The sequence below is a fragment of the Lepidothrix coronata genome, unplaced genomic scaffold (assembly GCF_001604755.1).
Source record: "Lepidothrix coronata isolate B3197 unplaced genomic scaffold, Lepidothrix_coronata-1.0 Scaffold159, whole genome shotgun sequence".
In the NCBI taxonomy this organism is placed as follows: domain Eukaryota; kingdom Metazoa; phylum Chordata; class Aves; order Passeriformes; family Pipridae; genus Lepidothrix; species Lepidothrix coronata.
This window is the reverse complement of record NW_016690339.1, coordinates 1,453,824-1,480,899: the sequence shown is the minus strand read 5'-3', so window position 1 is coordinate 1,480,899 and position 27,076 is coordinate 1,453,824. Positions and strand designations below refer to the sequence as shown.

Sequence of the window (27,076 nt, the reverse complement as noted above, 5' to 3'; positions counted from 1 at the left end):
GTACTAATGCCTGCTTTGTCACCCTGAGCCTGCTGGCTGCCCATAGCCCTCAGACTTGTGCTGTGTCCCAGTCAGCACACTGGAGCTGCTCTTTGGTTTCCCTTCCTCTGATTTACTGCAAGGATAAGATGACCTGTTTGGCCAGTGCTCACTAATCCTGCCATTCCATCATTTCTATGAGCTGCAGCCTCTTCTTTGTGCCACACTGAATGCAGGAGAAGTTCACCAAGAGCTGGAGAAGCAAGGCAGGGGCTGGCATCCCACTCTGCTACTGATGGATGTCACCAAAGGCAAGAGGGTGCAAGCCAAGAAAAAAAGCGGCAATTTTGTGAGAAGGTGAAACTTGGTGAGAAACTGTGCTGGCTTTGGCTGGGGTAGAGTTAATGTTCTTCTCAATAACCGGTATAGGGGTGTGTTTTGGATTTGTGCTGAACACAGAGTTGATAATATAGAGATGCTTTCGTTATTGCTGAGCAGAGCTTATACAAAGCCAAAGCCTTTTCTGCTTCTCATATCTGCCAAGCTGGCAAGGAAACTGGGGGTGCATGGGAGGTTGCAGGTGAGGTGACCCAAAATGACCAAAGGAATATTTCATACCATATGCCATCATGCTTAATATATAAAGTTGTGGGAAGAAGAAGGGTGGGGAGGGACATTTGGAGTGACAGTATTTGTCTTCCCAAGTAACTGTTAGGTGTGATGGGGCCCTGCTCTCCTGGGGATGGCTGAAGACCTGCCTGCCCATGGTAAGCAGTGAATTCATTCCTTGTTTTGCTTTGCTTGTGTGTGAAGCTTTTGCTTTCCCTATTAATCTGTCTTTCAACTCATGAGTTTTCTGGCTTTTACCCTTCCGATTCTTTCTGACCTTAATGACGGGGGAGTCAGTGGGTGGCTGCAGGGTGCTTGGTTACTGGCTGGGGTTAAACCATGACAGCAGCATAGGCTTAAGTCCACAATGCTTCAATTCACCCAGATAAATTATGATTTTCAGGTTAAGCTTAATCAATATTCCTTAAGTTTCTAGATGAAAATTTTGCCCTCTTGCCAATGGCCAATTGCTGCACAAAGGAGAAGCAGATGGGTTTTCACAGCTCCTTCTCTCCGCATCAGTAGGCTACAAGTGCTGGAGCTTGCAGAAGAGTGTCTAGCTTTGGGGAAAAAACAGTGTGTCATGAAGAGCAAGAGGGGAAATCCCTTTAATATTAATCATGAAATTAAAAGTACAACAGGTTGTTGCATCAGAAACCCATACATAAGAGCCACAATGTCCATATTTCTGTTTTAATTATTTTGTTCCAAAAATTCTTCCCAAGTTATAGAACCCCTTTACACACTTTCTCTCCATGGCTGCTAGCATCAGAACTGTAAGCTGATCCAGTACAAGCCTGTGCTTCACACAGTTGCTTAAAAGACTTGTGTTAGAGTGTAAATTTGGCTACAATGCACCAGAAACCCATTAAATGTCCTGTTTCAGAAGAAAAACAGGTGCATGAAAAAATCACAACCTGCAGATTTAAGCATAATCACTCAGAGTTTAACCTCTACTGGAATCTGTTGGGATAGATTTAAATAGTTTGGGATTAGGTCTCTAAGTATCTACAGTGTCACTGGGAGGAAGACAGTGATGAGAAAACAGCAATTTCTTCCTGGAGATCAGTCTTTGGTGATGGAAATTACTGTACCAGATACTGGTACAAATATCACTTCTGGCCTTAAAAAAATGAAAATCAGCTAGTTTTTAACAATACATTACCTGCATTTAAAAAAAATGCATATAGCACATAGCTATTGGAAGTGATGCCTCAGTGTTAATACACTGACTAATAAAAACATTACTATAATTAGATTTGCTGACCAAACACCAATTGTCACAGCTACTAAGACATTGGCAGTCTTTCCACAATTCACTTAAAATAAATGAACCTGTCCTTGTACTTCTTAAACCAAGTCTGTTGTCTAAAGAAATATTTGTAGGGTCAGTAGTAGAGCTTAATCTGTCCACAATTCATATCAGTGCCTATCACCATACAATGCATTTATCTCTGCAGAGGAGGAAAGAGTTTAATGATCTTTTGCACATAACTTCTCAGAAAGGTTTACAATTGCATTGAGCATAGCAAAGAAAGTAGTCTCTGCCTTCTGACTACAAACAATTCTCCACAGGAAGGTCCCACTGAACTAAGATACATGCTTTGGTAGCTGGAGTGAATTTTGCATTGAATAGCTTGTCTTCAGCTGAAACATATATCCAGCACACTGGCCCATTTATCTGCCCTGGAAGACTGCTACTTCTTTTAGCCCATTACAGCTAATAGAAAACACAGTGATAATTTGCATGCATTGCCATTCCTTATGCTACCAGCATCGACCTTCGCACAAGACAAAACAGTGCAAATTGTCTGAATGTCCTCAAACAAAGGTATGGAGTTAGGGGAGAAAGGTCAGGGTTTGGTTTGTTGTTTGTTTTGTGGTTTTTTTTCCCTTTGGCTCACGAGAAGAACCAAAGTCAAAGCAATATTAGTTAAAAAATAAAAAATCTAAACCATTCCTTACTAAATGTTCTTCCCTGAACTAAGAACTAAGCATTTAAGAAAAACATGACAAGTTAGTCGTGCTGAAATTTCCGAAGTGTTAAAAACATAATCAAACAAGATACAGCAAAGCTGTACTGTCCAAAATGTAAATGCTGGGCTGAAGTTCAATTCTCAAGACTTGGCAGGATGGGAAAGTCTCAGCATAACTGCTTAATGACAGAAACAGGCTTTAAAATCCAGTACTTTACATTCCTATCTGACACACCTGATATGCATCACAGTAACTGATGTAAAGACTAACCTCACAACTTTATCTGTCTAAAACTTCAGTATTCAATATAATCACCTGGGCTTCCTATATAATCCATGGAAGGAGATGCCCACTTCTGAAAGGCAATTCATCCCATCCCTTCCAGCCCCTCTCAGCACCAAGTGCCCTCTGGAGGTGCCACTCTCTTTCACTGACTATCAAGAGAGCCAAACTGGTGATGTCCACAACTAGTAAATGATACACAACAGGTCAATGAAACAGCAAATGACAGGAGGCTTGAAAGTGTTTGGTTACAGTCTGTAACCCTCCCTGCAGTCTGAGTGCTAGCACACGTTATGGCGCAATTTTGGCCTGTATCAGCCAAGATGCTGTGAAGCAGTGCCAGGCATGGCTGGGGAGACAGCCTTGATCAGAGTCAGCCATCTGCATGCAGACAATCTGTTGGGGGATAGGGGGAAGAGAGTTTAGCCATGTAAATTGGAGCCACAAGCGACACTCAGCCACAAGGCCATAGAACTGTGTCTGTCCTATTTTAATTATTAGTGTATATGAAGTCATTTCAGATTATATTCCCAAATTCTGCATGCCTAAAGCCAAGCAGAATGACCCTATCTTCAATCACTTAGGGGTTAATAAATAAATACAATTAAAAACCCAGAAAGCCTGGTTGCTGACCACTGTAAAAGCCTGAAGTGCTGTACTCAACTCTTCCCTGCCAGCTGCCACTAAATCAGACCTCGTTCTTTTGATTTTTGATGACTTTGTTCAAACACCAGCAGAAGAAAGGAATAATTGAGAAAGGAAGCGCTTAGCTCTGGCGGAGTGAGACACGGCCACAAGGCTGGCACAGCTGCCACTGCCTGGGCACTTCTACTTACATAACAGTTTGGCAGAAACAACCCCAAGCAAGAGCCATGTTCACCAAGCACACTGACCTCAGTCAGCTCAGACCCTGAGCTGAAGACATCAAGAGGACAGAATACGGCCGACACATATATATGAACTCAGAGACAACTCAGCATTTCCACCAAGCTGGCCAGAAGAATAAGTCACAGTCCTGCATCTCCATTACCTCTAACTTCCACTTTTTCATTGGAATATAACTACCTTGTCAATGGGACTCCAACTTTCATTCTCCGCCCTTTGGTCTCAGGAATTTAGCCACTTCAAAAATGGTTTGATTTATTTAAAAGTCACTTTAAATAACCTAGATGAAATTAGGAACGATTTTTCAAAATCAATTTTTACTTATATTTTCTGATCTAATTATTTTTCAAGTAGTTTGTCAAGAGAGTAATATGTGTGCATGTTAGTTATAAATTGAATTATGTACTGGCATAAAATTCACAACACTGAAAGATACAACATTTTTCATAATATTAAGAATATCAAACAGGAAATATCAAAGTAAACTTTACAGTGTGCAGTACCAGAACTGTATCTTAATTTGAAGGAGAAGTATTAATGCTGTATGACAAGGTCAGTGTCCATATGCTCATTCGCATTTCTTCACTCTTGTCAAGACTCCTAATAAAAGAAACTTTGGAAGACATCGTATGATGTGAGTGTTTCCCCATTAACATCCCAACTTAATTCACAGGCAGTACATTAGAAAAACATACTTCAGAGGATCAGGTTTTCAAATTCTGCCAACATGGTCAGAGATTCAAATAGTGTCAAATAGAGGCTTGAATGCCACATACCTCACATCCCTGAATTACCAATTCCCTGAGTCATCTAATATGCATGGAAATTCTGTGTAGCTGGTTAAAAAAAAGTATCTGAATTCTAATTTCCTCTTAATTAGAATTAATCTACTTGAATAAGTTAATAACATTTCATGAAATGGAATGGTTTGTGTAACTTCTAACACAATTAAATATTAATAAATTCCTGTGGGAGTTAGATCAATGGAGTACAAAACGTCTTCCTGAATTTTATCTTACAACATGTCATTTTAACCAGTTATGTATTTCTCTATACTCGGTAAGAAATTTTATACGCAGTAGAAGAGTGATGAAACCCCACAGAAAAATCTCAACATTTACAGAATAAAGAAGTGTGTTCATCTCATGCTCAGTTTCAATAGTGGATTCTACCACAGTCTACAATAACTAACCATCACATATGGAATACACGTAATCAATGTGTAGTCCATCTAAGTAGTGAATAAACCAAAATTCCCCTTCTCTGGTCCTATTTACAACAAAACCAAAATGCTATAAAACCAAAAAGTAATCATACATCCCAAATGACAATATTAAATAACTTTCATTTATTTTCCTGTATAATTCTTTTATGACCTTTTGTGAAAGAACATTTCTAGGTGTCTGGTTTTTGCTGGTCTCTTGGGTCTAGATGAGTTTTCTCTTCCCTTAATTACAGAAGAAGAATCTTAAGTCTGAACCTCCATTTCTGGCACTACAATATAAGGCTGGAAGTACACTCTTCTTGCAATAAAGGTGTTAGACACTGATCAAAACAGACACCAGGCAATTTTTCTTGAACTTTGGTTTGGTATAAAAGATAGACAATGGAAGACAAATGCAGAAAGCCTTTTAATTAGCTTTTTTCTTTTAAAACTTTGATAAAAAATACCTATGCTTAAAAAAAAAATACAACTAAAATGAAACAAAATATCCCAAAATTAAAAATTAAAATCTTCTGGTTACCAATTTCCCAGAATACTTCAGAGAAGTCCAAGTTCTCTAATTCCTCAACCCAAATATTTAATTTCCTGACCAGTTCTTTTAGTGACATATTTACAGAAAGATTCATATTCTTTAAGATTTCAAAGTATTCATTAGAAGAAAGCACAACAGTAAAACTTACATTGACATTCCTTGCAGCACTTGCCATCCACATAGGCCAGGGCAGAATTAAGTGGACAGTCAGCAAGGGGGCAAATCAAAGCCTCGCACTGCACCGTACCGTTCTAGAAGAATAAAAGGTGCTTAACTGGTAGTTATATTTAGCAATAGCAGAGATGTTCTCAACTTGAAAAATATATTTTTAAATGCATTGAATTCTCTAACAACACCAAAAAAGACATTTCAACACAGATCTTTTAATAACTAAATGAACAGAAACTATACTTTTAGAATGTCACATGTGCAATCTTTTAGACATGAATCATGTTCTTTGAAATGATAATGATCCCTTTTTTTTAAGAGGCAAATCTATTTGGGGGCAAAACATTCAGGTTTTTTGTTGATTGGCAGACAGATTATTGTGAAATAACAATTTCACAGATAATACTCTGCCTTCTGATTTTTATGTGAGACAATATATTTCTAAAAAGGTAATAATATTATAGCTGCAAGAAAAATCTAAGACAAAAATATGTAATGCATTTAATACTAAATTCAAAGAATTTTAAATATGTATCAGCCAGAATTGATACCATAAAATACCAAAAAGCGAAATTAATATCCCCTCAGAAATATAAAGATCAAAAAAATATTAAGCTTTAAGAGACCCATTTAGCAAATTATAGATAGCAGCAAATCAATCTAAGGTGCAGTACAGACAACAACAGCCTTTTCACTGATTTCTAATGGCCTTTGGATTAGGCATTTAATGAGTTCAAATGAAATGAATGAGTTTTACATGAATGGACAATAACACAGATGCCATGGTTTAGTACCTGAAAGGATACTTGCAATCACTTCTGGAGTTGTGATACCTCTGGGAATCTTCCATCCACCAAATCTTTTTCATTTGTAATATAACAGAGCTTACATATGACCCTGACATTTTACTCTTTATTGCTTACTGAGATGTAACCAAAGGCAACCAAAGGGAATCAGACACAAGGGATCTATTAAATCATTTGCCAGGAAAAAGACTGTGTTTATAGTGACAAAAAGCAGAGAATCAATTATCCAGAGAAACCATTTGCAACTCAGTGCATGGGAATAACATGATAGCTAAGTATATCACATAGCATCTGCATATGGTAACACGAAATACAGGAAATACACATACTACCACTACTGAAACAGTAGGGAAATATATTTATGTAGTGTGTTTCTGTGGCTGGGTTTTGGTAGTGGGGGGGCTACAGGGGTAGCTTCCATTAGAAGCTGCTAGAAGCTTCCCCTGTCCTGTGGAGCCAATGCCAGCTGGCTCCAGCACAGACTTCCTGTCGCTGGCCACGGCCGAGCCAATTAGAAGTAATAGTAACATCTCTGTGATAACATATTTAAAAACAAAAGATGGTTGCACAGAAGAAAATTGCAGCCAGGGAAGAGCAGAGTGAGAACATAGGAATAACAACCTAGACACCAAGGTCAGTGCAGAAGGAGGGGGAGGAGATGCTCCAAGCACTGGAGCTGAGGCCCCTGCAGCCCGTGGTGCAGCCCATGGTGGAGCAGCTGTGCCCCTGCAGCCCATGGAGGACCATCAGGTTGCAGAGACCCACCTGCAGCCCATGGAGGAGCCCATGCTGGAGCAGGTGGATGCATGAAGGAGGCTGTAACCCTGTGGGAGGTCCAGGATGGAGTGGGGTCCTGCCAGAGACCTGCGGCCCGTGGAGAGCGAAGCCCACACTGGAGCAGGTTTTTCCCTGGTAGGACTTGTGGCCCCTGCAGGGGACCCACACCAGTACAGCTCATTCATGAAGGACTGCACCCCATGGAGGAGTGACCTACGGGACAACAGTTTGAGAGGAACTGCTGCCTGAGGGATGGACTCATGCCAGAGAGGCCCATCAAGGACTGTCTCCTGTGGGAGGGACCCCACGGGAGCAGGGGAAGGACTCCTCTCCCTGAGCAGCGGCAGAAACAACAACTGACCCTAACCCCCATTCCCCATCCCCCTGCACCACTGGAGAGGAGGAGGGAGAACATGTAAGGAGGGGTGGGGGAATGTGTTTTTAAGACTGTTTTATTTCTCACTCTTTGGCTCTTATCCTGTTAGTAATAAATGTAAGTATTATCCCCACTTTGAGTCTTGTTTTGCCTGTGAAGGTAATCAGTTACTGACCTCTCCCAGCTCTTATCTCTACTCTTGAATTCCTAGCTATTTTTTTTTCTCTCTCCTCTGTCCAGTTGCAGAGAAAAGTGAGAGAGTGGCTTTAGTGGGTATCTGGTATCTGGCCAGGGTCAACCCACTACAGTCTTTTTGGTGGCCTATATGGGGATGATGAAGGGGATATTCCATACCACATGATGTCAACCCAGATATAAAAGCTGCGGCAAGGAGCAGGACCGGAGGCGCTCATTGTCTCTAATGGCTGCCTGCTGACAACGATATGTGTTCTGGAGCACCTACATTGCTGCTGTGGTGGTTTGAAAAAGGCTTTTCCTCAGGAGGTATTGTTTTTCATACTGAACCAATTAACAGTCTGTATGCTCTTGTGGAAGTTACATGTTCACAGAAACTGAAGAGAAGGGGTTAATTCTGGACTGCGTGGCTAGAAGCAGAAGCAGCCATGCTCTGAGCGTGCTTGGTATGGCCCAGGGCCGGGGGCCTCTGCCCCCTGGCTCCTGCCAGCTGGGCCAGGAGCAGCCAGCCATGCAGTGGAGCTCCCTCCCCTCCGCTGAAACCGATGACCGAGGAGGACCCTGAAGGATCAAGGAAGACCTCCAGGTCGAATTTACTCCACTTCGCAGAGATGGGGGAGAAAACCAACAGCAAAATGTTCAATCAGCCAGGCAGAAACCAGCGACCGAGCACAGACAGCGCTGGAACTGAGCCAGTGAGGGGTGGCCGGAGCAAGCTGAGCTGCTCAGCCATGAATTCTGAGGGGGAGGCAGCCATGGAACAAACTTCTGCAGAGGAGTAGCCTGAGCTACTTGGAACAGAGAGGCCCCCTGCAAAAGGTCAGCAGCACCAGTGAATTGGTTGGAGTCAATTCTAGGGTAAGAACTAAACTAAGAACCCTTAAAATTCTTTTACCCCGAGGAGGAGTGAAATCTTCGAAGAAGCTCCCCAAAGGCTCAGGCTCGAGGGAGCTGGGATTTCCACGAAGTAAAAACAGGGGATAAAGACAAGATAAGAGACACTTAATAGTGCCACAAGAAATTAATTTAGAAGAATTATAGTTTGAAAGTGAAAAAAAGGACTTCTTCTCCTTTCTTCTTGGACTCTTTTTGAAAGAAAGGAGAGACTTAATCTAATGTAATAAATTATTTTACTGTAGAAGTAGTTAAGTTGTTATATATATATATATATGTATGTATGTAAATAAACTTGTAAGTATTTCCCTTCCCCTAATACCAAGTTGTATGTGTCTGAAAACTTCTTCCCTTTCACATTAGAACAAATCGTAACAACCCCTTTAAATTGGCCTTTTTGAAATTCCTGTGTTTTTCAAACCACCACAGCTGCTTATGGGAAGTAGAGATTAACTGCTAGCTCCTGCTTTGTGCGCGCACATGCTGCCTTTGCTTTCTTTTTTTGCACAAATATAAACTGCCTTATTGCAACCCACGATTTGTGTTGTTTTCTTTTCCCACCTTACTCTCTCCCCTGTGCTGCTGGGAAGGGGAGGGATAGAGCGGCTGGGTGGGCACCTGGTGTTCAGCCAAGGTAAACCCATCACAATTTATCAATACTATTCCTTACATTTAGATCAAGTATTAAAGCACTTTGTTGTTATTACCTAGCATACATCTGGAAGTTCTCATTATTTGCTTCAATAAGACTAATCAGAGGAAACACTGGAGTTCCTGACTCTCCACTCTAACTGTAGCCATACCATGCAAGTGCAGTTCTTACAGCCATCCGTCCAGGATTCAAACTCTCTGTAAGTCGTGCCTTTCATTGTGCATGTCCTTTCACAGTAGCACTGATCCAACTTGTTCATCCTCTGTTCAGCTTGAGACAACTGTATAGTTCAGAAAAAAGTTTTGAATTTGTAAGTTGTTTTCACCTTAGTAAAAACACAATTCAAACTATCCCCCTTATCATCAAGAATGCAGATGAGAGAATACACGCAGGGAAATGCAGTCAAAGGCACTAAAACAGTTATTGTTAAATATGATTAAACCATAAGTCATTCAGAGACAGAAATTAAGAAGTAAGACACAATGCACTTCATCTTTCTCATCATCATCACATCAGAGCCATCATGAAACAAAATGAGTAGGTCAAGATGGATACAGCTCCCTTATTTCTCATCTTTGTATGTGTGAACTGATCAAGAATCTTGCTCTACATTAAGTCCTTGCAGACAGTAGGTTAGAGGGCAAAAGACCAAAACTTGAGTAGAGTGGCCAATTTGCAAATTGCAAAGCTCCAAACCAACATGTTAGCAATTGTTTCTGCACTTCAGCCAAAGCATTTTTAACATTTGTGTATTGAATCAGTCAGGTAATAGCATTCCTGCTGATATCTAAAGAACTGTCATTTAAAATCAGAAGACTAGTCTATTTTCACTGGCAGACATGAATGGTTTTGGATTCTACAGGAAAGAAAGAAGAAAGTCCTGCTTTGGATTCTTAATTCCTTGCCTTGCATATATTTTGTCTGAACATGCCTTTGGCAGCTCAGGTCTAGAAAAGTCTTGGTAAGTTTGCTGCAATAAACACTAAAAACACAATTACCTATTTCATTCTAGGTTTATTGATTTATTAGTTTAATAGAGTTTGGATATCTCTGAGCCCTTTCCTTGCTCAGGGACTTAGATACTGTCTACTATTAAAATACACAATTCTATAAAAATATTAAAACACAAGAAAACTCTCTGAACTGGGAATCTGTATGTAGAGACACTAGGCATGGCTATATAAAGATATAATACACCATGCAGGGATGTTTTACACACACTCATGTGCACATCCCCATATAAGCATGAAAAATCTACAAAGACAGCAATTTAGGACTGATAGTCCTAATTTCTCCCATGACTTGAGTCCTAGTAAACATTACCTTAGCTGATGTTTTGGCTAAGATGTCTTGCAGTTCCATAATTTTCTGCACAAGTCCATGGAAGTCATTACAAGTTGGGCATGCTAGAATAATAAAATCAGTGCTTTAATCAAAAAACAAACAAACATGTATTCACAATAGGTTCAATCACGTCAAAGTTGACAACCAATACACTTAAAATTCAAGGGTTTAAGAAAGCTTGTAGGATAGAAAGAAGACACAAAGAACACCTTTCATTTTACAATACAAGAATTAATAGACTTACTGCGATTAAGGTCTGGGCATTGAGAAATAAATCCTTGAGGCATGACAAGTAATTGCACATCTTGCATTATGCCCTATGTGTAAGTAGAGAGGAAAAAAAAAGGATGCATTATTTTTACCTGTCAAAATTATGTTTTCCATTCACCATGTAAAACATTAAAGTCCACGCAGAAAAGCTACCTGATAAAAACAACATTTATGAATAAAAATCTTCTTGCCTGGGCCCAACTCAGTGATAGAAAAATAAACAGAAACTAAAATAGATAGATGTACAGACATACTGAATAATTTTTAAAGACATGAGATTAAATGTCAAGATGTAATTATGTGGCAGAAGTTTGGTGGTTTTGAATTCATTGTTATTTTTAGTTAGACACAGCAGTAAAGCTTGAAAATGACCTTTAAAAGTAATTCAAAACAGGTGCAGTTTCAGTTACTTTTAAATAAAATGCAAATTTTTTACTAAGCTATAAAATAGATCTGAAGATTAAAGAAACGAGAGCCAGGAAAAACACATTCGTGTCAATCCTTAATGATTTTGTGCTGGTTTTGGCTGGAGTAGAGTTAATTTTCTTCACAGTATGAGCCTATGTCTGGGATTTGTGCTAGAAACAGTGCTGATAATATAGGGATGTTTTAGCTGTTGCTCAGCAGAATTTACACAGGAACAAGGCTTTTTCTGCTTTTCATACCGACCCACCAGCGAGGAGGTTGGTGGTGCAAAAGGAGTTGGGAGAGACACAGTTGGGACAGCAGACCCCACCCAACCAAAAAAGGGGTCATATTCCAGATGATATGCTGTAACGCACAGCATTTAAAGCTGGGGCTAGAAGAAGGAAGCATGGGACATTCAGAGCGATTCCCCCGATACCTCCTGAACCTTCTCTTCTCCAGGCTGAACAATCCCACCTGTCTCAGCCTCACACCATATGAAAGATGCTTCAATTCCTTAATCATTTTATTTCAGTTCACTCCTTTCCTTTCAGGGAATGTATACCTTAAAATAACCATGTGCAATATTCCTCTGTCCCAGCCAAAAGGTTGTACCCAAAGGCAAGTTCATGAAAGGCTTCTCCACAACTCTTTCATAAATTCTGAAAAGGAAAGGAAAAGTATAGTCCCAAGATGTTATCATTCAATTTACCCAGAGCTGGAATATTCAAAGTGTGACAAATTCTTGTAAAACGACACTCTTTACTTACTTATTGCAGTCCACGTGTAAAATCAAGTGAGAGGCACTGATTGCTAAGGAAAGTCTGTGCCATTTATCATCTGCCAAAATGTATGGGAATACTTCTGTGTGGGAGCGATGACTGCCTGAACGATAATGCAACCTGATTTCATTTCGATGACCACTGCTTTCCAGCTCCAGGTACCTGTATCATAAATGCATCATCATGTCATGGACCATTTTTATCAGCACAGCAACATTTTACATAAGCCATCTTCTCATCATCATGCAGCAACTACTTAAAAGAGGGAGAAAAACAAGCAAGGAGATACAAAGACAAAAGCAGACTCTTTTCAGGTTTCCATTGCATCTTTCTTCTCAATGACAAATAATAGCAGGTTACAACTGGTAACAACTTACAACAAGGTAAGTACATAAGATTTCAAGCCAAATGTTTTTTCTTCTAGCAACATTATTTTCCAGAACATGATCTGATTGCAAGTATTATGCTATTATGAATAGTTGCCTCATATCCTGAAAGCACAGTAAGGATACTCTGAAGGCATGAATGCATAAAAGACAACCCCAAGTTTTGCAGTAGGGACATCATTAGCAATTACCAATCAGGGAAGTAAGGACTGAGATTGAACACTGCTTTGTTTGCTTTCATGTGTACTGTTACATCTCCTTTTATTTTTTGTAATAAAATTTCTCCAAAGAAACATAAAATCAATAAATGCTAACTCTTCAGAAAAATTTATATATATGTGTACATATTTGCTTTGTTAAATAAGTATGTGTATTTGTGAGGTGGGTGTGTGTATACACACGACTCTATATGTATGCACATATATATGTAAATATGTACAGATATGGTAAAAACCCAGCAGTGCAGCTGTGCCAAAATAAGTGTACCCTTCACAAGATTTGCAGATTGCAAATTCAAGCTTTGATGGTGAAATTTTAGCAGCCTAATTTTAAAAGCATTCCGTAACAAACTCAGTTCTTAGACAGGCTGGTCTCTTGCACGTTGGAACTCTTCTGGGAAAAAGCTTGACAAACCATTTGTCTTTTAAAGTAGTAAGCTTCTCATTTTAAAATTCCCCCAAGAAAATACTTTTTACACAGGCAAGGAAAAATAAAATGGAGCTTCTCTAAAAATCATACATAACATACAGCTAAAAAACAAGGAAAATGTGTATCTCACATGTGGTGAGATACACAACAACTGAGAGAATGGACAGTTCATTTTTGTCTATTTTTATGGTTACATCTGCAATCAGGCATGACAGTGGTTTGTAATCTGAGTGCACATGTTCCAGGGTGATGTCATTTACTTAAACAGGCTATCTATATTAAGGAATAGACAAGATAATGAGTACAGTTTTGAGGAGTGAAGTTGAGACCAAATCAAAACTATCTTGTACAATCACTATCCCTAGGAAGAGAGGCTGGGCTCACTGTACAGCTCTCCTTCCTTCAGACTGTTTCACAGTGTAACTATTTTTTTGCAAATCCAGCAAAGGACAATTTCTTCTTCATCCTTAGTATTAACAAAGAAGTTAACTAATTTCAGATATAAATTTTATAATTTGAGATAATTTACCTTCTCATGGCCCAAAACCAATTTTTGCATTGGTAAGAAGTGGAAACTAACAGAAGGCCAGGCTGGAAAAAAAATGGGTAGTAATGGCAGGACATCAGTCAGCTTAATAACCTCCTTCATAACTCAAGCTTCAAGGATAAAAATAAGGTCACTCCCAACCTAACAGAGAAGGGGAACATTATAGAACGGGACTTCTCCAGCAACTTCCAAGTGTCTCCATCCAGTCGCAGACACAAACTGGAAAATGAAAGGCAGGGATATGTTGAAAAAGGCTTCCTGGTAGAACCAACAGCTACCTACTCATTTGAAGTCAATGACAGAACTGATGCCGGATCACAGAGATGCAGGCAGGCAGGGAAAAAACTACACCTGTAGACACATAGTTGGTACAGAATGTACTCGTATTGTCCCTTATGCAGGTAAGATAATGAATGAAACATGGCTTTGCCAATAAAAAGAAGACATTGCCGTACAAATTTCACAAAATAAAAACTGCTGAGAGAGGATGCTGACAATTGATGATGCTGTAATAAGCACGAAAATCTGCCGACACAAAGTCCTGCAAAAACTGTGGACACTTGGGATTTTGTTCTAATGGTGATTAATGCACTGTTTTGATATTCACAGACAATCTCTTGTTCTTCCATTTGGTAAACTAACAAATACAACTTCCTTCTAAAGGAGAAAATATGCAAAGTGAAAAAGAAAATAATAGCCATTAGGAGAATTAGTAGGAGAATAATTTATGGTTTATTAATAATCTGTAGAGGCAGCAACAAAATACAATGAGAAAAGCAAGTGGAATGATTGCCAGAACTATACTGCTTTCAGTTTGAACTAATGCCATAATGTTGAAACACAGGGAAGTGAAAGTGAATAATTTCCACCTAATTATTTACAAAATACTGTGTTTGCTATCCCACTTTTCTATATCTGTTTAACTGCCTGAACTTACATGGCTCTGTCTCAGTCTCATGAGCTTCAGGAGATGAGACAAGCCTCAGCACTGACAGACTCATTACAGGTGAAAATGCAAAGTTTGCCCACAGTGAGGCTTCTTGTTCTGTCTGTGAGGCTGTAACACTCGGGTGCACACTTTCCAAAAGTTTTGAAGAGTCTTTGAGAAAGTATACTAAGCATTAACAAACACACCTGGGGTTTAAAAATTCATTTCTGGTGACAAAAATACTGTACACTTCTCTGTACACTCAGGATTGCTAATCATTGAGAGGGAAAAGAGAGTGATTTCAGTTCCTAAATGACTTTTTAAAGGAAACAATAACTGCATTGTACTGCAGTCTTCTCCTAGCCAAGAATTTCATTACTGAAAAGCTTCAGGGGAACCTCATCAGCTGAGTCACCTTGTCCACAACAGCCCAGCACAGCCCACTCATCACAGGGACAGCAGCCGCCAAAGATGTCCCATGATAAATGTCACTGATGCTTCTTCCAACAAGCTCCAAGGTGCTCTTCTATGCTGCAGAAGGCAAAAAGCTCTTGGAGCAAAAAATAAACCCCAATGAGAAACACAATAGCAGAACCTGCTCCCCACTTCTAATGTCCATAATCTCTGTGGCTGTTTAATCAATACCAGCGTATTTGATTTTAACCTGCAAAAAACCACACACACATTGCATTGGGTTAAACTGATTTAACTTCAGAGGGAGATCATACATGCTTAGGTGTTACTATGTTTGACACGCAGAGAAGAAAATGCCAACCTGGAAAAAAAGGTTGTTACATCTCCATAGATCACTCTATGCATGCACAATCATTGCAAAGGCAGCAGCCAAGGCCACCACTGCAGATCAGCCACTCTGCTTGGAAACCAGCCAGTCAGTGACCCCTTATGTACTACGGATGAACGTGTCTTCGTAAGAGGAAGAAATTTGTTTCAAATGCCCCAGAGGAATTTGAGACAGAAAAGAGTGATGTGTTCTCTGCTGCCCAGCACTGATCTATTGTAACTGCATAAGAGCTAGGAGTCAGCAGATCTGCTCAACTGTCAACAGATCAGCTCTAATGACCATCCTGGCAAAGGGCACATGATCACAACCAGCCCAGGCAGGACCTGCTCTTTGGGCTGTGACAGACCAGCTCAAGGGAGACTGTGGGAGTCAGGATGTACAGCAAAACGCTAGAGATTTAGGAAGTGAAACACCAGGTGGTCCTGTTGCACACAGTATCAGTCTTTGACAAGAGGGAGGTATGGCCATTCCAGCTAACAGCCAGCGTTGGCAATGCCAAGTCTTTGATGGTTCACTTGTTCATTTGGCATCCTTGCTCACACAACAAATGCACAGTGTAACTGCCCACACTTACTCCAGGCAACTAATAATTTTAACTTCATTTTACAGCATGCAGACAAATATTTTAGAAGCTAAAGGCAAGATATCATGTCTGTTGCTTATTAATTTATTACAGGGTTGTTTTTTGGATTGTTTTTTTAAACTTTTCCTACTTAAAGTTATAGGTATAGTGTTAAAAGAGTTCTTCATGGCTCTTCAATCTACATTAAAAAGGAACACCAATAAAATTAAAGACAAATATGTACTTAAGAAAAAATTAAAATCCATTACATATAAAGCTCCATTACATATAAAAATATCTTCATTTGAAGATTTTTATATGAAAGTACTGGCTTTTTTGTTAGGTATAATTACATAAAATAAACAAAAAAAGAGATCCTATTCAGTAGACCCTACTCATTGCAAACTATGGCTACAATAGCAGTAACTTATTCTGCTAGGTGTAGATTATGAAGATGTAAAAGCAATTCACGCAGCACCACTACCACATTTAGCAACGCATTATTTGCTGTTTTCCATGGTATGATGACTGGGCAGTCAGGAGTATGAGCCTTATTCTTCTATTTGGAAGTAACATTAAGCGTTTTGAAACATTAACTAGGAGCTTTTAAAACTTGGTGCATCCCCAAGGCTAGGAAACAAACACGTGAGACTGTTCAAATCCTTCCCATCAGTGTCCCCCTCAGTGTCTGTACCTGATTCAAACTAATAAAGCACATGGGACAAAAATGGATGCCAATAAGATACTGTTTCTATCACCATCTTGCAGCCCCTCATCTGATTTCAGTGGGACTCCTGTGGTCTGGAAGCCTTTGCTGGCTTTGAAGTCAAGACCTGCCTCTCACCTGAGAGATCTCTCTGCTTACTTTGCAAAATTTGACGTCAACTCTGCCTCTAAATCAGGGAGGAAAAATCTTCCCCCCCCCTCGCAGACTCTGAATAGCTTCTGCTGAGTTTAGTGCTATGATTCAAGAATCCCTGGCTGTAACAAGAACAAGATATCCCAGACCCTCTGATGCTACTGCTGATGAGAAGGCAAGGCTCCCAGCCAGCCTTCCCACAGCACTTAATGGAGGAGCCAGGTGCCACAAGTAGGAACTGAGGTCCCACTGAGCTCTTTAAAGCACAGCAAGAAAAGCTAGGTGGCCAAGAAGGCCAATGGCATCCTGGCCTGGATCAGGAACAGTGTGGCCAGTAGGTCCAGGGAAGTGATTCTTCCCCTGTACTCAGCGCTGGTGAGGCCACACCTGCAGTACTGTGTCCAGTTCTGGGCCCTTCAGTTCCAGAAGGATATTGAGGTGCTGGAGCAGGTCCAGAGAAGAGCAACAAGGCTGGTGAAGGGACTCAAGCACAAGTCCTGTGAGGAGAGGCTGAGGGAGCTGGGGTTGTTTAGAGTAGAAAAGAGGAGGCTCAGGGGAGACCTCATCACTCTCAACAACTATCTGAAAGGAGGTTGTAGCCAGGTGAGGGTTGGTCTCTTCTCCCAAGCAGCTATCAGCAAGACAAGAGGGCATGGTCTTAAGCTCTGCCAGGGGAGGTTTAGTTTAGATACTAGGAAGAAATTCTTTACAGAGAGGGTAATCAGGCATTGGAATGGGCTGCCCAGGGAAGTGGGGGATTCTCCCTCCCTGGAGGTTTTTAAGCTGAGACTGGATGTGGCACTTAGCACCATAGTCTAGTAACCACAGTGGTAGTGGATCAAGGGTTGGACTTGATGATCTGAGGTCTTTTCCAACCTGGCTGATTCTGTAATTCTATGATTCTATTCTTGTAAAAGGTGGCCTGGTCTTCAAAAAATTCAAACCTGATATTACAGCACATTGTCCACGTCATTCCTGTTTGAGCCATGGATATGAAATCAAATTCCCAAACAAGGAAATATTTTTTTAAACAGTAATTCTTGCCTTTGAGCAATTGCTCTCATTCCTCTCATCTCTCTCACTAACCCCATTTATCAATATATTTATTTCCATTTTGTTCTCACAATCACACAGTCCCAGGAATATCAGTCTTGCCTATCTGAAGCTTCCCCTTCTACTGAAAAAAAAAAAAAAAAATCAGTGAGGGAAGAACTTTTTCAGATCAAACACTATAAAAACAAATGGCACAAACCATCCCTCTCTTTCTCTTTCTTAACCAAGTTTATCCAAGGAGAGCAAGAGGACTATAAATAAAATAAGCAACTTTCTGATATATGCATTAGTAAAAGAAAAAGACACTTTCAACATAACTCCTCCCGTTTCCTACCCCGAAAGAATACAGTTTCCTTTGTTATTTACTTGTTCATAGAAAGCCTTTCAAACAACAGCAGAAGAATAACAGTATCTGTCAAAAATCACATTTCAGCTATTTCAGTGGTGGTTTAGGAAGGAATAATCTTTTGTCTCTTATTCAAAAAGGTCTGTCACTAGTCTCAGTTCAAGTAAGAGGTTCCAGGTGTATATGAGCATTCTGGAAAAAGTTCTCAACCAATTCACCCTGGTTAGTTGGCACTGGATGACTTACATTGGACAGACTGGCTTCACTTGATTAAAAAAAGTTACACAATAGTGTTTTCAAGGTGCATGCATTACAAGAATTTACACACTATTGGTAATTTTTTTTGTCACAGAGTATAAAGTAAACTGAAAAAGAAAAAAAAAATAAACCAAAAAAACCCCAAGCAACAGTGACATGGTGTCAATCAAACTTATAACAACTTTCATAACCAACACTTAAAGAAATAGGTCATTCCTAACATCATGAAGACATTAAACTGAGTATAACACAGAACTGCTGCTTTACAAATATTTCCATCCAACTCCATACTTGGGGATAGAAGTTAATCTCCCCAACAAACAGAAACAAGGAACTTTTCTCTTTTGGGATGAAGAGCCCTACCAAGCTGCCAGTATCTACAAAGAGAATCCTTTGTGCCAAAGAATCTTCACATGCACTAGAAAAGCAGCGAATGAAAGAAAAAAAAACCACCTTTTTTTTTGACAGCTTTGATGAAACCTGCAACCGTTATCAAAAGAATAAGGACTAACACCAGAAAAGTTTATATCACTACAGAAATTAAATTCAAAAGCAATTTATTGTTACGAACAAATTCCAGAGGGTTAATGACTATCATCAGACCAGTAAGAAACAGCCACTAAGATTTAAAACAAAAAAAACAATACAGAACACTATAACCCTCCACTCTTCCAACAAAGAACATCATGGAGTGGTTTAAAAAGCAGAAATAAGCTACTACTTCTTTTGGCACCAGGAACAGCCACATACAGCTTTAATGTTTGAAAATGAATCCCGTATTTGTCTTACCTAACATCTGCTCTGCAAATTATTGCCTTAAGTGGTGATTATTGGCTTAAGCAGTAAATACTGAAAGTTTTTCTCAGTGTAACATGTTTGCAGCAGATTTTGTGGTGTCAGTCCAGAAATACTGATATACATACGTTAAATGTAGAGAACATACAGTTCCATCTCTATTTTAATACAATGATCAAATGAGAAAACAAAATTCATGCATCGGGAATTCACCTCTGGCAACTTATCTCCTTGTACACATAAATCAGTAAGAGAGAAAATGTCACAGATAAGTTCCTCCAACATACTGAAAGAGGTCTGAAACTACTGTACAGTACAGCCCATTTGACAACAGATAATCAGAAGACACCAACCACTGTGAAAACAAATGCTAAGTAAGGCAGAAAGTGAATAAATTAGTAGAAGTACAAATTAAGTATAGAGAATAGCTGTCCATAATATTCTATTGATTTCAGTGCTCTGTTTCAGGATATAAAAAGCACTAATCAAAGGAAAGAATGAGTAAACTACAACCCTGCAATTTCCTGCTTTAAGGGCCCTAATGTGCAGTATCTCAAGAGACAGGAATATACCATTAGTTACATAAAGCCATCTAACCACTAAGGGAGAAAAAAGTTTATTATATCTCTCCACTGCTGAAGATTAAATGAAAATATATGATGGAATAGTGAGACTTAACATATATTACAACCCCATCGCAGATTCAAATCATCTCTCTGTTGACTGTTCCTTCAAGAAGTAGGTAAGACAAATTCAGAAGTGAGGAGGATAATACAGCTTAAACTGAAAGCTGAGAGCAAACACACAGCAATCAGTGTTTAACATTGCTTCTACTCAGACTTAAGGCATCCTTTCATTAACACAATTAAGCAGTCACTTTGTTACTGTGAAGTACAATGCATTTTAGGCAGGGCACTGTATGTGGTCAAGGTGATGCTCTCAAGTTAAGAAAACATTCATAACTTCTATCTTTCAGACATATGCCATACATAAATCTGCCATATATAAAAGATGCATTCAGTTGCCTGAAATTCACCTGAACTATTACTGACGTGTAACTTGGAGTCCCTGACACCACAAGAGCTTTTTTTTTTTTTCTGAAAGTATCAACCTCCACACTGTACCCAAAACTACTGCTGCCCGAACTCCTTGGCTGCTCTAATCAGAGGGGAAAAAAGCAACGTCTGTGGAAATGTATGAGCAAGTTAGAAAGAGACAGTTAAAAGTATTGTTTCGGATTCTTTCACTTTAGGTTTATTTTTAAATATTTTAATATATTAAATACTAGAGAAAAGCATAATTGTTATAAAATGGGAAGTCAGTTTTGATACTCAGTTAGGAAAAGAAAAATAAAACCATTTAATTGAGTATGAAAAGATTATTATATTTGCAGAACATCATCTCAGGAGCTGCTTTTTGTGGTGACAGCAATAGCCCAGCCTCAGCAAATGCCCAAGCCAATGCCCAAGCCTCAGACTTACATGAAGAACTTTTGCATCTCTCTGATAGAGCAAAAATAGCATTCAGCATGATGCTAGAGAGCAAACTTTGTGAGACCAGTCCTGTCAACTTCTTAAGACCCAAAGCCTTAAATAGTTGCATGATCATATCTCAGTGAAAGTATTTATGTTTTATGATCCTCAAAATGGAACCAGCAAAGAAAGAACAAAAACAACCACATAAAACTAGACAACACAGACTGAGTCAGTAAATTCTGAATCACGTAAACTATTTTAAGTCTATAAAGAAAATCATAAAATTAAAAAAAGTAACTACAATTTAGGAAATGCTCTCAATTGCTGTAAACTAACATATTTGCACAAAATTCCCTAGACCCATGCAAAGAGGATGAGTTTTATTTTCAAAAACATAAAATGTTTCCTTAGCCACTGAATAAACATACCTGTTTCCACTTCTTAAACATTTTTATTTTCTTGTACCTTAGAAATTCTTTTACCCTAGAATCATTAGTTGTTTAAGAAACCTCTGTAAAATAAAACATATGTAAAATAAAACACACGAAAATATCTTTCAGTTATTGCCACCTTCCTTACTAGCATTTAACTCCTCGTTGCAGAAAAGTATGAGCTAGTACTAGGCATATAGCCACCAGGCAGCAGTTCAATACTAGCACAACATTTTTTGACATCAGCTAGGGCAAAGGAGTGGAGCCAGGTCTGGCATTGCTACTTCTCCTACTAACTATGATGACTGCACAAAGACTTCACAAGAAGTTGTTTAAGAACTAAAGGACTGTTACAGACAAGTCCCGGGTCAGAGGTGGGCAAGGTCAGAGATGGAGATCCAGAACTGAAGCAGCAGCTATGTAATGTAAGCCATCCAAATGTTTAACTTCTACATTCTCTTGTCTTTATTGTCATTGATCATAAAAAAACATTAAAACCATAACTACAGGAGACTCAGAGATGCTACCCTGATTCCAGAGTTACCCACACCTAAGTCAGCCCTTATTTTAGCACAGTTAACCTGAACAAGCTCTACTATGGCACACAGACTTCTGTACATCCTAGCACAGAATAGAGCAGAATGTGTTTATTAAAAGCCTAAGGGCACATCTAATATAATAGCCACAAGTTCTTTCTGGCCATACTCTTGTTCAGAGTAATTTTATACCTGCTGAAGATAATGAAGATATTTCCTGACTTTAAGGGGATCAGATTACATCTAAAATTTTTAAAACAAATTCTTCTAGTTTCTTTTTAAATGGATTACCCAATATTCTCCCAAAAACCACAATGAAATATTCACAAGTAGATTGTTCTTTAGCTGCTTCAACAAATCTGACCTAATGAATGACTATTTGCCTAAATAAGTTAGAAAAGTTTTTTCTTCTTTTTCAATTATCAAAAGGCTTACAAGGAGACCCAAAACCAAAACATAAAGCATACATCCCTACAGAAAAATTGTAAGAGGATAAGATAAAGAGGACACAAATGGTAGCAGGAGTTTTTTTTACCAAGGCACAAACTAGTTATTATCTTCATTTTTTCATAGCTCTAACATTATAACATTAGAATAAGAATAATAATAGTTTTCACAGTTAAGAGAATAAGGGCTCCAAAAATGTTCAGCAGTGCCACTAAGTTACACATCCACAGTTAAAATACCTACACACATAACACAGACCTTCTGATTTCAACTAGAAACCTTGACAAATGCTTTCCATTGATGTAAGTCAGTTCAGATTTCGATATGCAGATAAACGGAAGATCACAGAATCAAAGAATCACAGAATCAATTAGGTTGGAAAAGTCCTCCGAGATCATTGAGTCCAACCTATGGCCAAACACTACTCTGTCAACTAGACCATGGCACTAAGTGCCACGTCCAGTCTCTCCTTAAACACCTCCACGGATGGTGACACCCTGAGCAGTCCATTCCAATGTCTAATCACCCTTTCTGTGCATACATTCCTCCTAATGTCCAACCTAAACCTCCCCTGGCACAGCTTGAGGCTATGTCCTCTCATCCTGTTGCTGGTGGCCTGGGAGGCCGACCCCCACCTGGCTACAACCTCCTTTCAAAGTAGTTGTAGAGAGTGATAAAGTTACCCCTGAGCCTCCTCTTCTCCATGGATGCCCAGCTCCCTCAGCTACTCCCATAAAACTTGTACTGCAGACCCTTCACCAGCTTCATTGCCCTTCTCTGGACACACTCCAGCACCTCAGTGTCCTTCCTGAATTGAGGGGCCTGGAACTGGACACAGTCCTCGAAGTATGGCCTCACCAGTGCCAAGTACAGAGGGACAATCACTTCCCTAGTTCTGCTGGCCATGCTATTTCTGATACAGGGCAGGATGCCATTGACCTTCTTGGCCACCTGGGCACACTGCTGGCTCATGTTCACTGGCTGTTGACCAGCACCCCCAGGTCCTTTTCCACTGGGGACCTTTCCAGCCACTCTGTCACCAGCCTGTAGCGCTGCATGGGGTTATTGTGGCCAAGAAATGTTTTCTAGCAAACATTGCAATCATTTTGAGTAAAGTTCTCTGTCATTCATGGGGAGGCATAAGCCCATAACTGGAGGATTTTTTTGCTTTTTTTAAACTGCTTGCCGTGTTAAACTGGTGCAGAGGTGAACATACAGGGCCAGGCTTTGTGAATTGGTGTAGCTATACTGACATGACACTTTTATACCAGCTGATCGTCTGGTCCTTATGGTTATGAATGACAACAGAGAACTGCCTTTTCATGCCCTTGGTGGCAAGAGACACATAAAGAGTAACATCTGTTCCCCTTCCCTTAGCTGATTTGGACTTGTGAATTTTTATGAATCTGCACACTATGGCTATCCAAACACTATGAATATTTGCAAATGATGTGCTACACAACAATTTTGCTCTAATTTACGTTCAATTTTTTACTGCATAAATACATATACTTTTATTAGCCAACATACAGGTATCAGTACTTACCTGTGATCTAAATGATGAATAGAGAGAATAACCCCTGAATTCAAATGGGCTTGTTTTAAGGTCACAAGGATTGTGAATTCATATTTATTTCTTAACTTCTGAAAAAAGACTTCAGCTGTTTCTGGAGATGCTTTAACAATTCTTGAAGTATCTAAAAAAAAAAAAAAACCAAGAGGAAAAAACGCTCACTATAAAATCTTACTTTACTTTATATCCTCATTCAAATAGCTTACAAAACAACAAGCTATTTATGAGAAGCACAACTGAACAGACAGGCAAAAGCAGGGACCAAAGTATTTTAAACATCAGTTTTACATGCAATAGGAGCCATTTCAATCAAAGAGAACACATTTTCTAGGACACTTATTCTATTCTGCAGAAGGGTGGTGTTTTGTTTTGAGCCACGGTCATAACTCTCTTACTTTCTCCATGTATGCCCACATGGTACCTTTAATATCTCCTCCAAAGTATGAGCTCACTGGCAATGACGCTCAGAGTAACAACATATGAGGCTAAACCATGAAGCACGATGTGAGCAACTTTTTAGTGACTTCTACAAAAATGTGAAATACACAAATAAATAAACTGATTTAAAAGAAAAAAAAAAAAACAAAACAAAACAAAGAGCAAACCTCTTTAGGGACAATTTACTCAGCTTTAAGTAATTCTATAGTTATCTTAAAAACTCACCAAATTTCAAAATATATTATTGCTAATTAATCACTATATACTCCAGTTGTGTGGTATTTTGCTCCTGCTTCTTGCACAGAATGTCATGAATCTTTGTTAGAGTAATGACAAACACAAAATATTTTAGTTTTAAAAACTCACACACAGTCAAGACTGAAGCAATATTTCTGCTGAATTTTACATAATATGCATAGAAAATAAAAAGGCCCAAGCTCAAAACCTCTAGAGAGATAATTTACAAAATAAGATGTCAAATGCTAGAAAAACAATTCCCAAGGTTTTCCATAATACATTATACCAGGAAAAAAATTAATATACATTTTTAATGCTCAAAATCAATTCATTAGCATGTGTAATCAACCGTGTAAGAACTAAATCAATTCACAGTAATTTGACCATCCTGCTCCATGTGGGGACACTAACTCAGAAACAGTAGAGTTAACTGCAATTGAACTGGTGCTCTTTTGGCAGCACTGGAGCTGAGCTCTCAAGTACACCACTCTCAGTGTACACCACTGTTCTTAAAACAGTTTTATTCTTTAAGCTGGACCTATGAAAATGCTGCTCTTCATTAACAGAAAAGAGTCGATTATGTTTTATGGACCAGGAATATTTTTAATATGTATTTAAGAAATGTAACAACCTGTACAACTCTGAAGTCCTAATCAAGCTCCTGCACAGGGTCACACCAGGCTGAATTTCATTCGTTTTTCACATAGGGGAATCCAAAAGACAAAAAAAATAATCTGATTTCTAAATTTCTACCAAATTCCTATGATATTCTCGTTAGCAACCGATGAAAGAAAGTATATGTATAACACCCCTACCCTTATATGAGGCCAGTTCACACATAAATAACCATCTCCCCCTCCCACATGCACTTTTATTCCAACTGGAGCTACTGGGATGCAAACATTGCACTACAGATGGCCTGTGCTTTAGCAAGGAAACAAATCTTCACCATCACATGGAGCTCTCCAGAGCTGTCCCAGTCCTCATCACTGTGCTGAGAGAGAGAGGCAGGGGAAACACAGAGCTGCCTTAGCACCCACAGAAGAGGAATCTTTTTTGAGGTCTATTCATGTCACCATGAATCATTTGATCACTGGGTTGGAGGAGAATTTTCCATCCTCTATTCTATCAGACCTTATCTGGGTACCCTATCATCATTCATTGTGGCCTTAGATAATCTTCTTGTACATGGACAATAGCATCAAGACCTGATTACATCATGCTTGAAGCCTATATATTAAGATTTCTGTCACATTAACTGCTAGAGTATTAAATTGCCAAACCACATGGTCATTCAGTTTTGGTATTGCAAATAGGTCAGTTCATATTTGCTGCTCAAACAAGCTACACAGCCTTTTCAATTATTACTACTCTTACAAAGCACAAAACTCTTTGTTCAGGGCAGGCACCAGGTGGATTTCGTAAAAGCAAGGTGACTGAAAGGTCCTTCATCCATCAGATCCATTCTTTTTACACTAACATAAGAGTGCAAATCCCTCCTTCCAATTGGCTTCGAACACTAGCAGTAGGTGCTTGATAGATGACCAGCTATGCTCAATAAATAATGCTTCAGGCTTGTTCTTGACATTTGGCTTCTAGTAATCAGTTTAACACCCAAGGAAAAAAATTTACTGGAACTGGATAGCTTGGAAAATAGCTTGGAAAATCAAACTGGTACATCTCAGATAATAATTTGTGGTTTCTCAACAGTTACATAAAAACCTCATACTATGAAGATTTCTAATACACAAATCCAAAGGCATAAATCTCTTCAGAGTGCAGAAATAAGGAGAGAACTATTATTTTGAATGAGAAATTTTTCTCTAGCCATGATATATATATTGGGTTTTACTTTCCTAGAATACTGCCTGTGTTTGGTTTTACCACACCATGACATCTTACAAACCCATAGTGTCATCATCCCATCATAAATTTATAGAAGAATGAATTGACAATGAAAGAAACAAAAATCCAAACTCAAAGCATGTCTCACTCCTCGCTCAAGTTAGAGGGCTTTTAAGATCTAACACTGCAAAGCAATCTGAAAGCCCAGTGAAGAAAACCACTGACCACAAAACTTGCAGGAACTCAGCCCTTCAGAATACAAGCTTAGTAGCTGCCTGTGTTTGCAACAACCCTCACTACTAGGATGCATTTTCCCCTCTCAGAGACAATCTGCAGTCAGAGCTCTGCAGCAAACACCAACACCACACCAGTGTTTCCTGGAGGTGTCAAGAGCAGACATTGTCATAACAGTCATGTCCATGAGATGATAATTACTGCACTATAACCAAGACAGCAAGTCTAACTTTCACCAGGACTCATTCCACAGGTCCAAAGGCACTTCCACCAGCGCAAACGGTTGTTGCAGAAAGAAGCAGTTTTATCCTTTGCTGTCACCAGCCTTTAATTGCTTCTCCTCATCCCTGTGGTGACAACTGTATTCATGTAAACATATGAGGAACCATATTAGGCAACTGATCCAATCTTAACTAGCCCAACCATGCCTCACCACCAAAAAAAAACCCACAAAAAACCAAAACCAAAACAAACAAACGAAAAAAAACAAAAACAAACACAAAAAAAACAAACAAAAA

At 39.2% G+C, this 27,076-nt stretch overlaps 1 protein-coding gene across 1 annotated transcript in view; it reads right to left on the bottom strand.

The window, feature by feature from the left end:
* Window positions 1-27,076, bottom strand: part of NELL2 (neural EGFL like 2) — a 148,314-nt gene that overhangs the window by 104,504 nt on the left and 16,734 nt on the right. The window contains exons 3-9 of the mRNA XM_017829184.1: window positions 23,778-23,928; window positions 12,147-12,320; window positions 11,942-12,038; window positions 10,946-11,018; window positions 10,681-10,763; window positions 9,509-9,637; window positions 5,638-5,740 (exon numbers count right to left, since the gene is read on the bottom strand). Of these exons, the coding sequence (XP_017684673.1) occupies window positions 5,638-5,740; window positions 9,509-9,637; window positions 10,681-10,763; window positions 10,946-11,018; window positions 11,942-12,038; window positions 12,147-12,320; window positions 23,778-23,928 (810 nt within the window). The remainder of the gene's footprint in view (window positions 1-5,637; window positions 5,741-9,508; window positions 9,638-10,680; window positions 10,764-10,945; window positions 11,019-11,941; window positions 12,039-12,146; window positions 12,321-23,777; window positions 23,929-27,076) is intronic.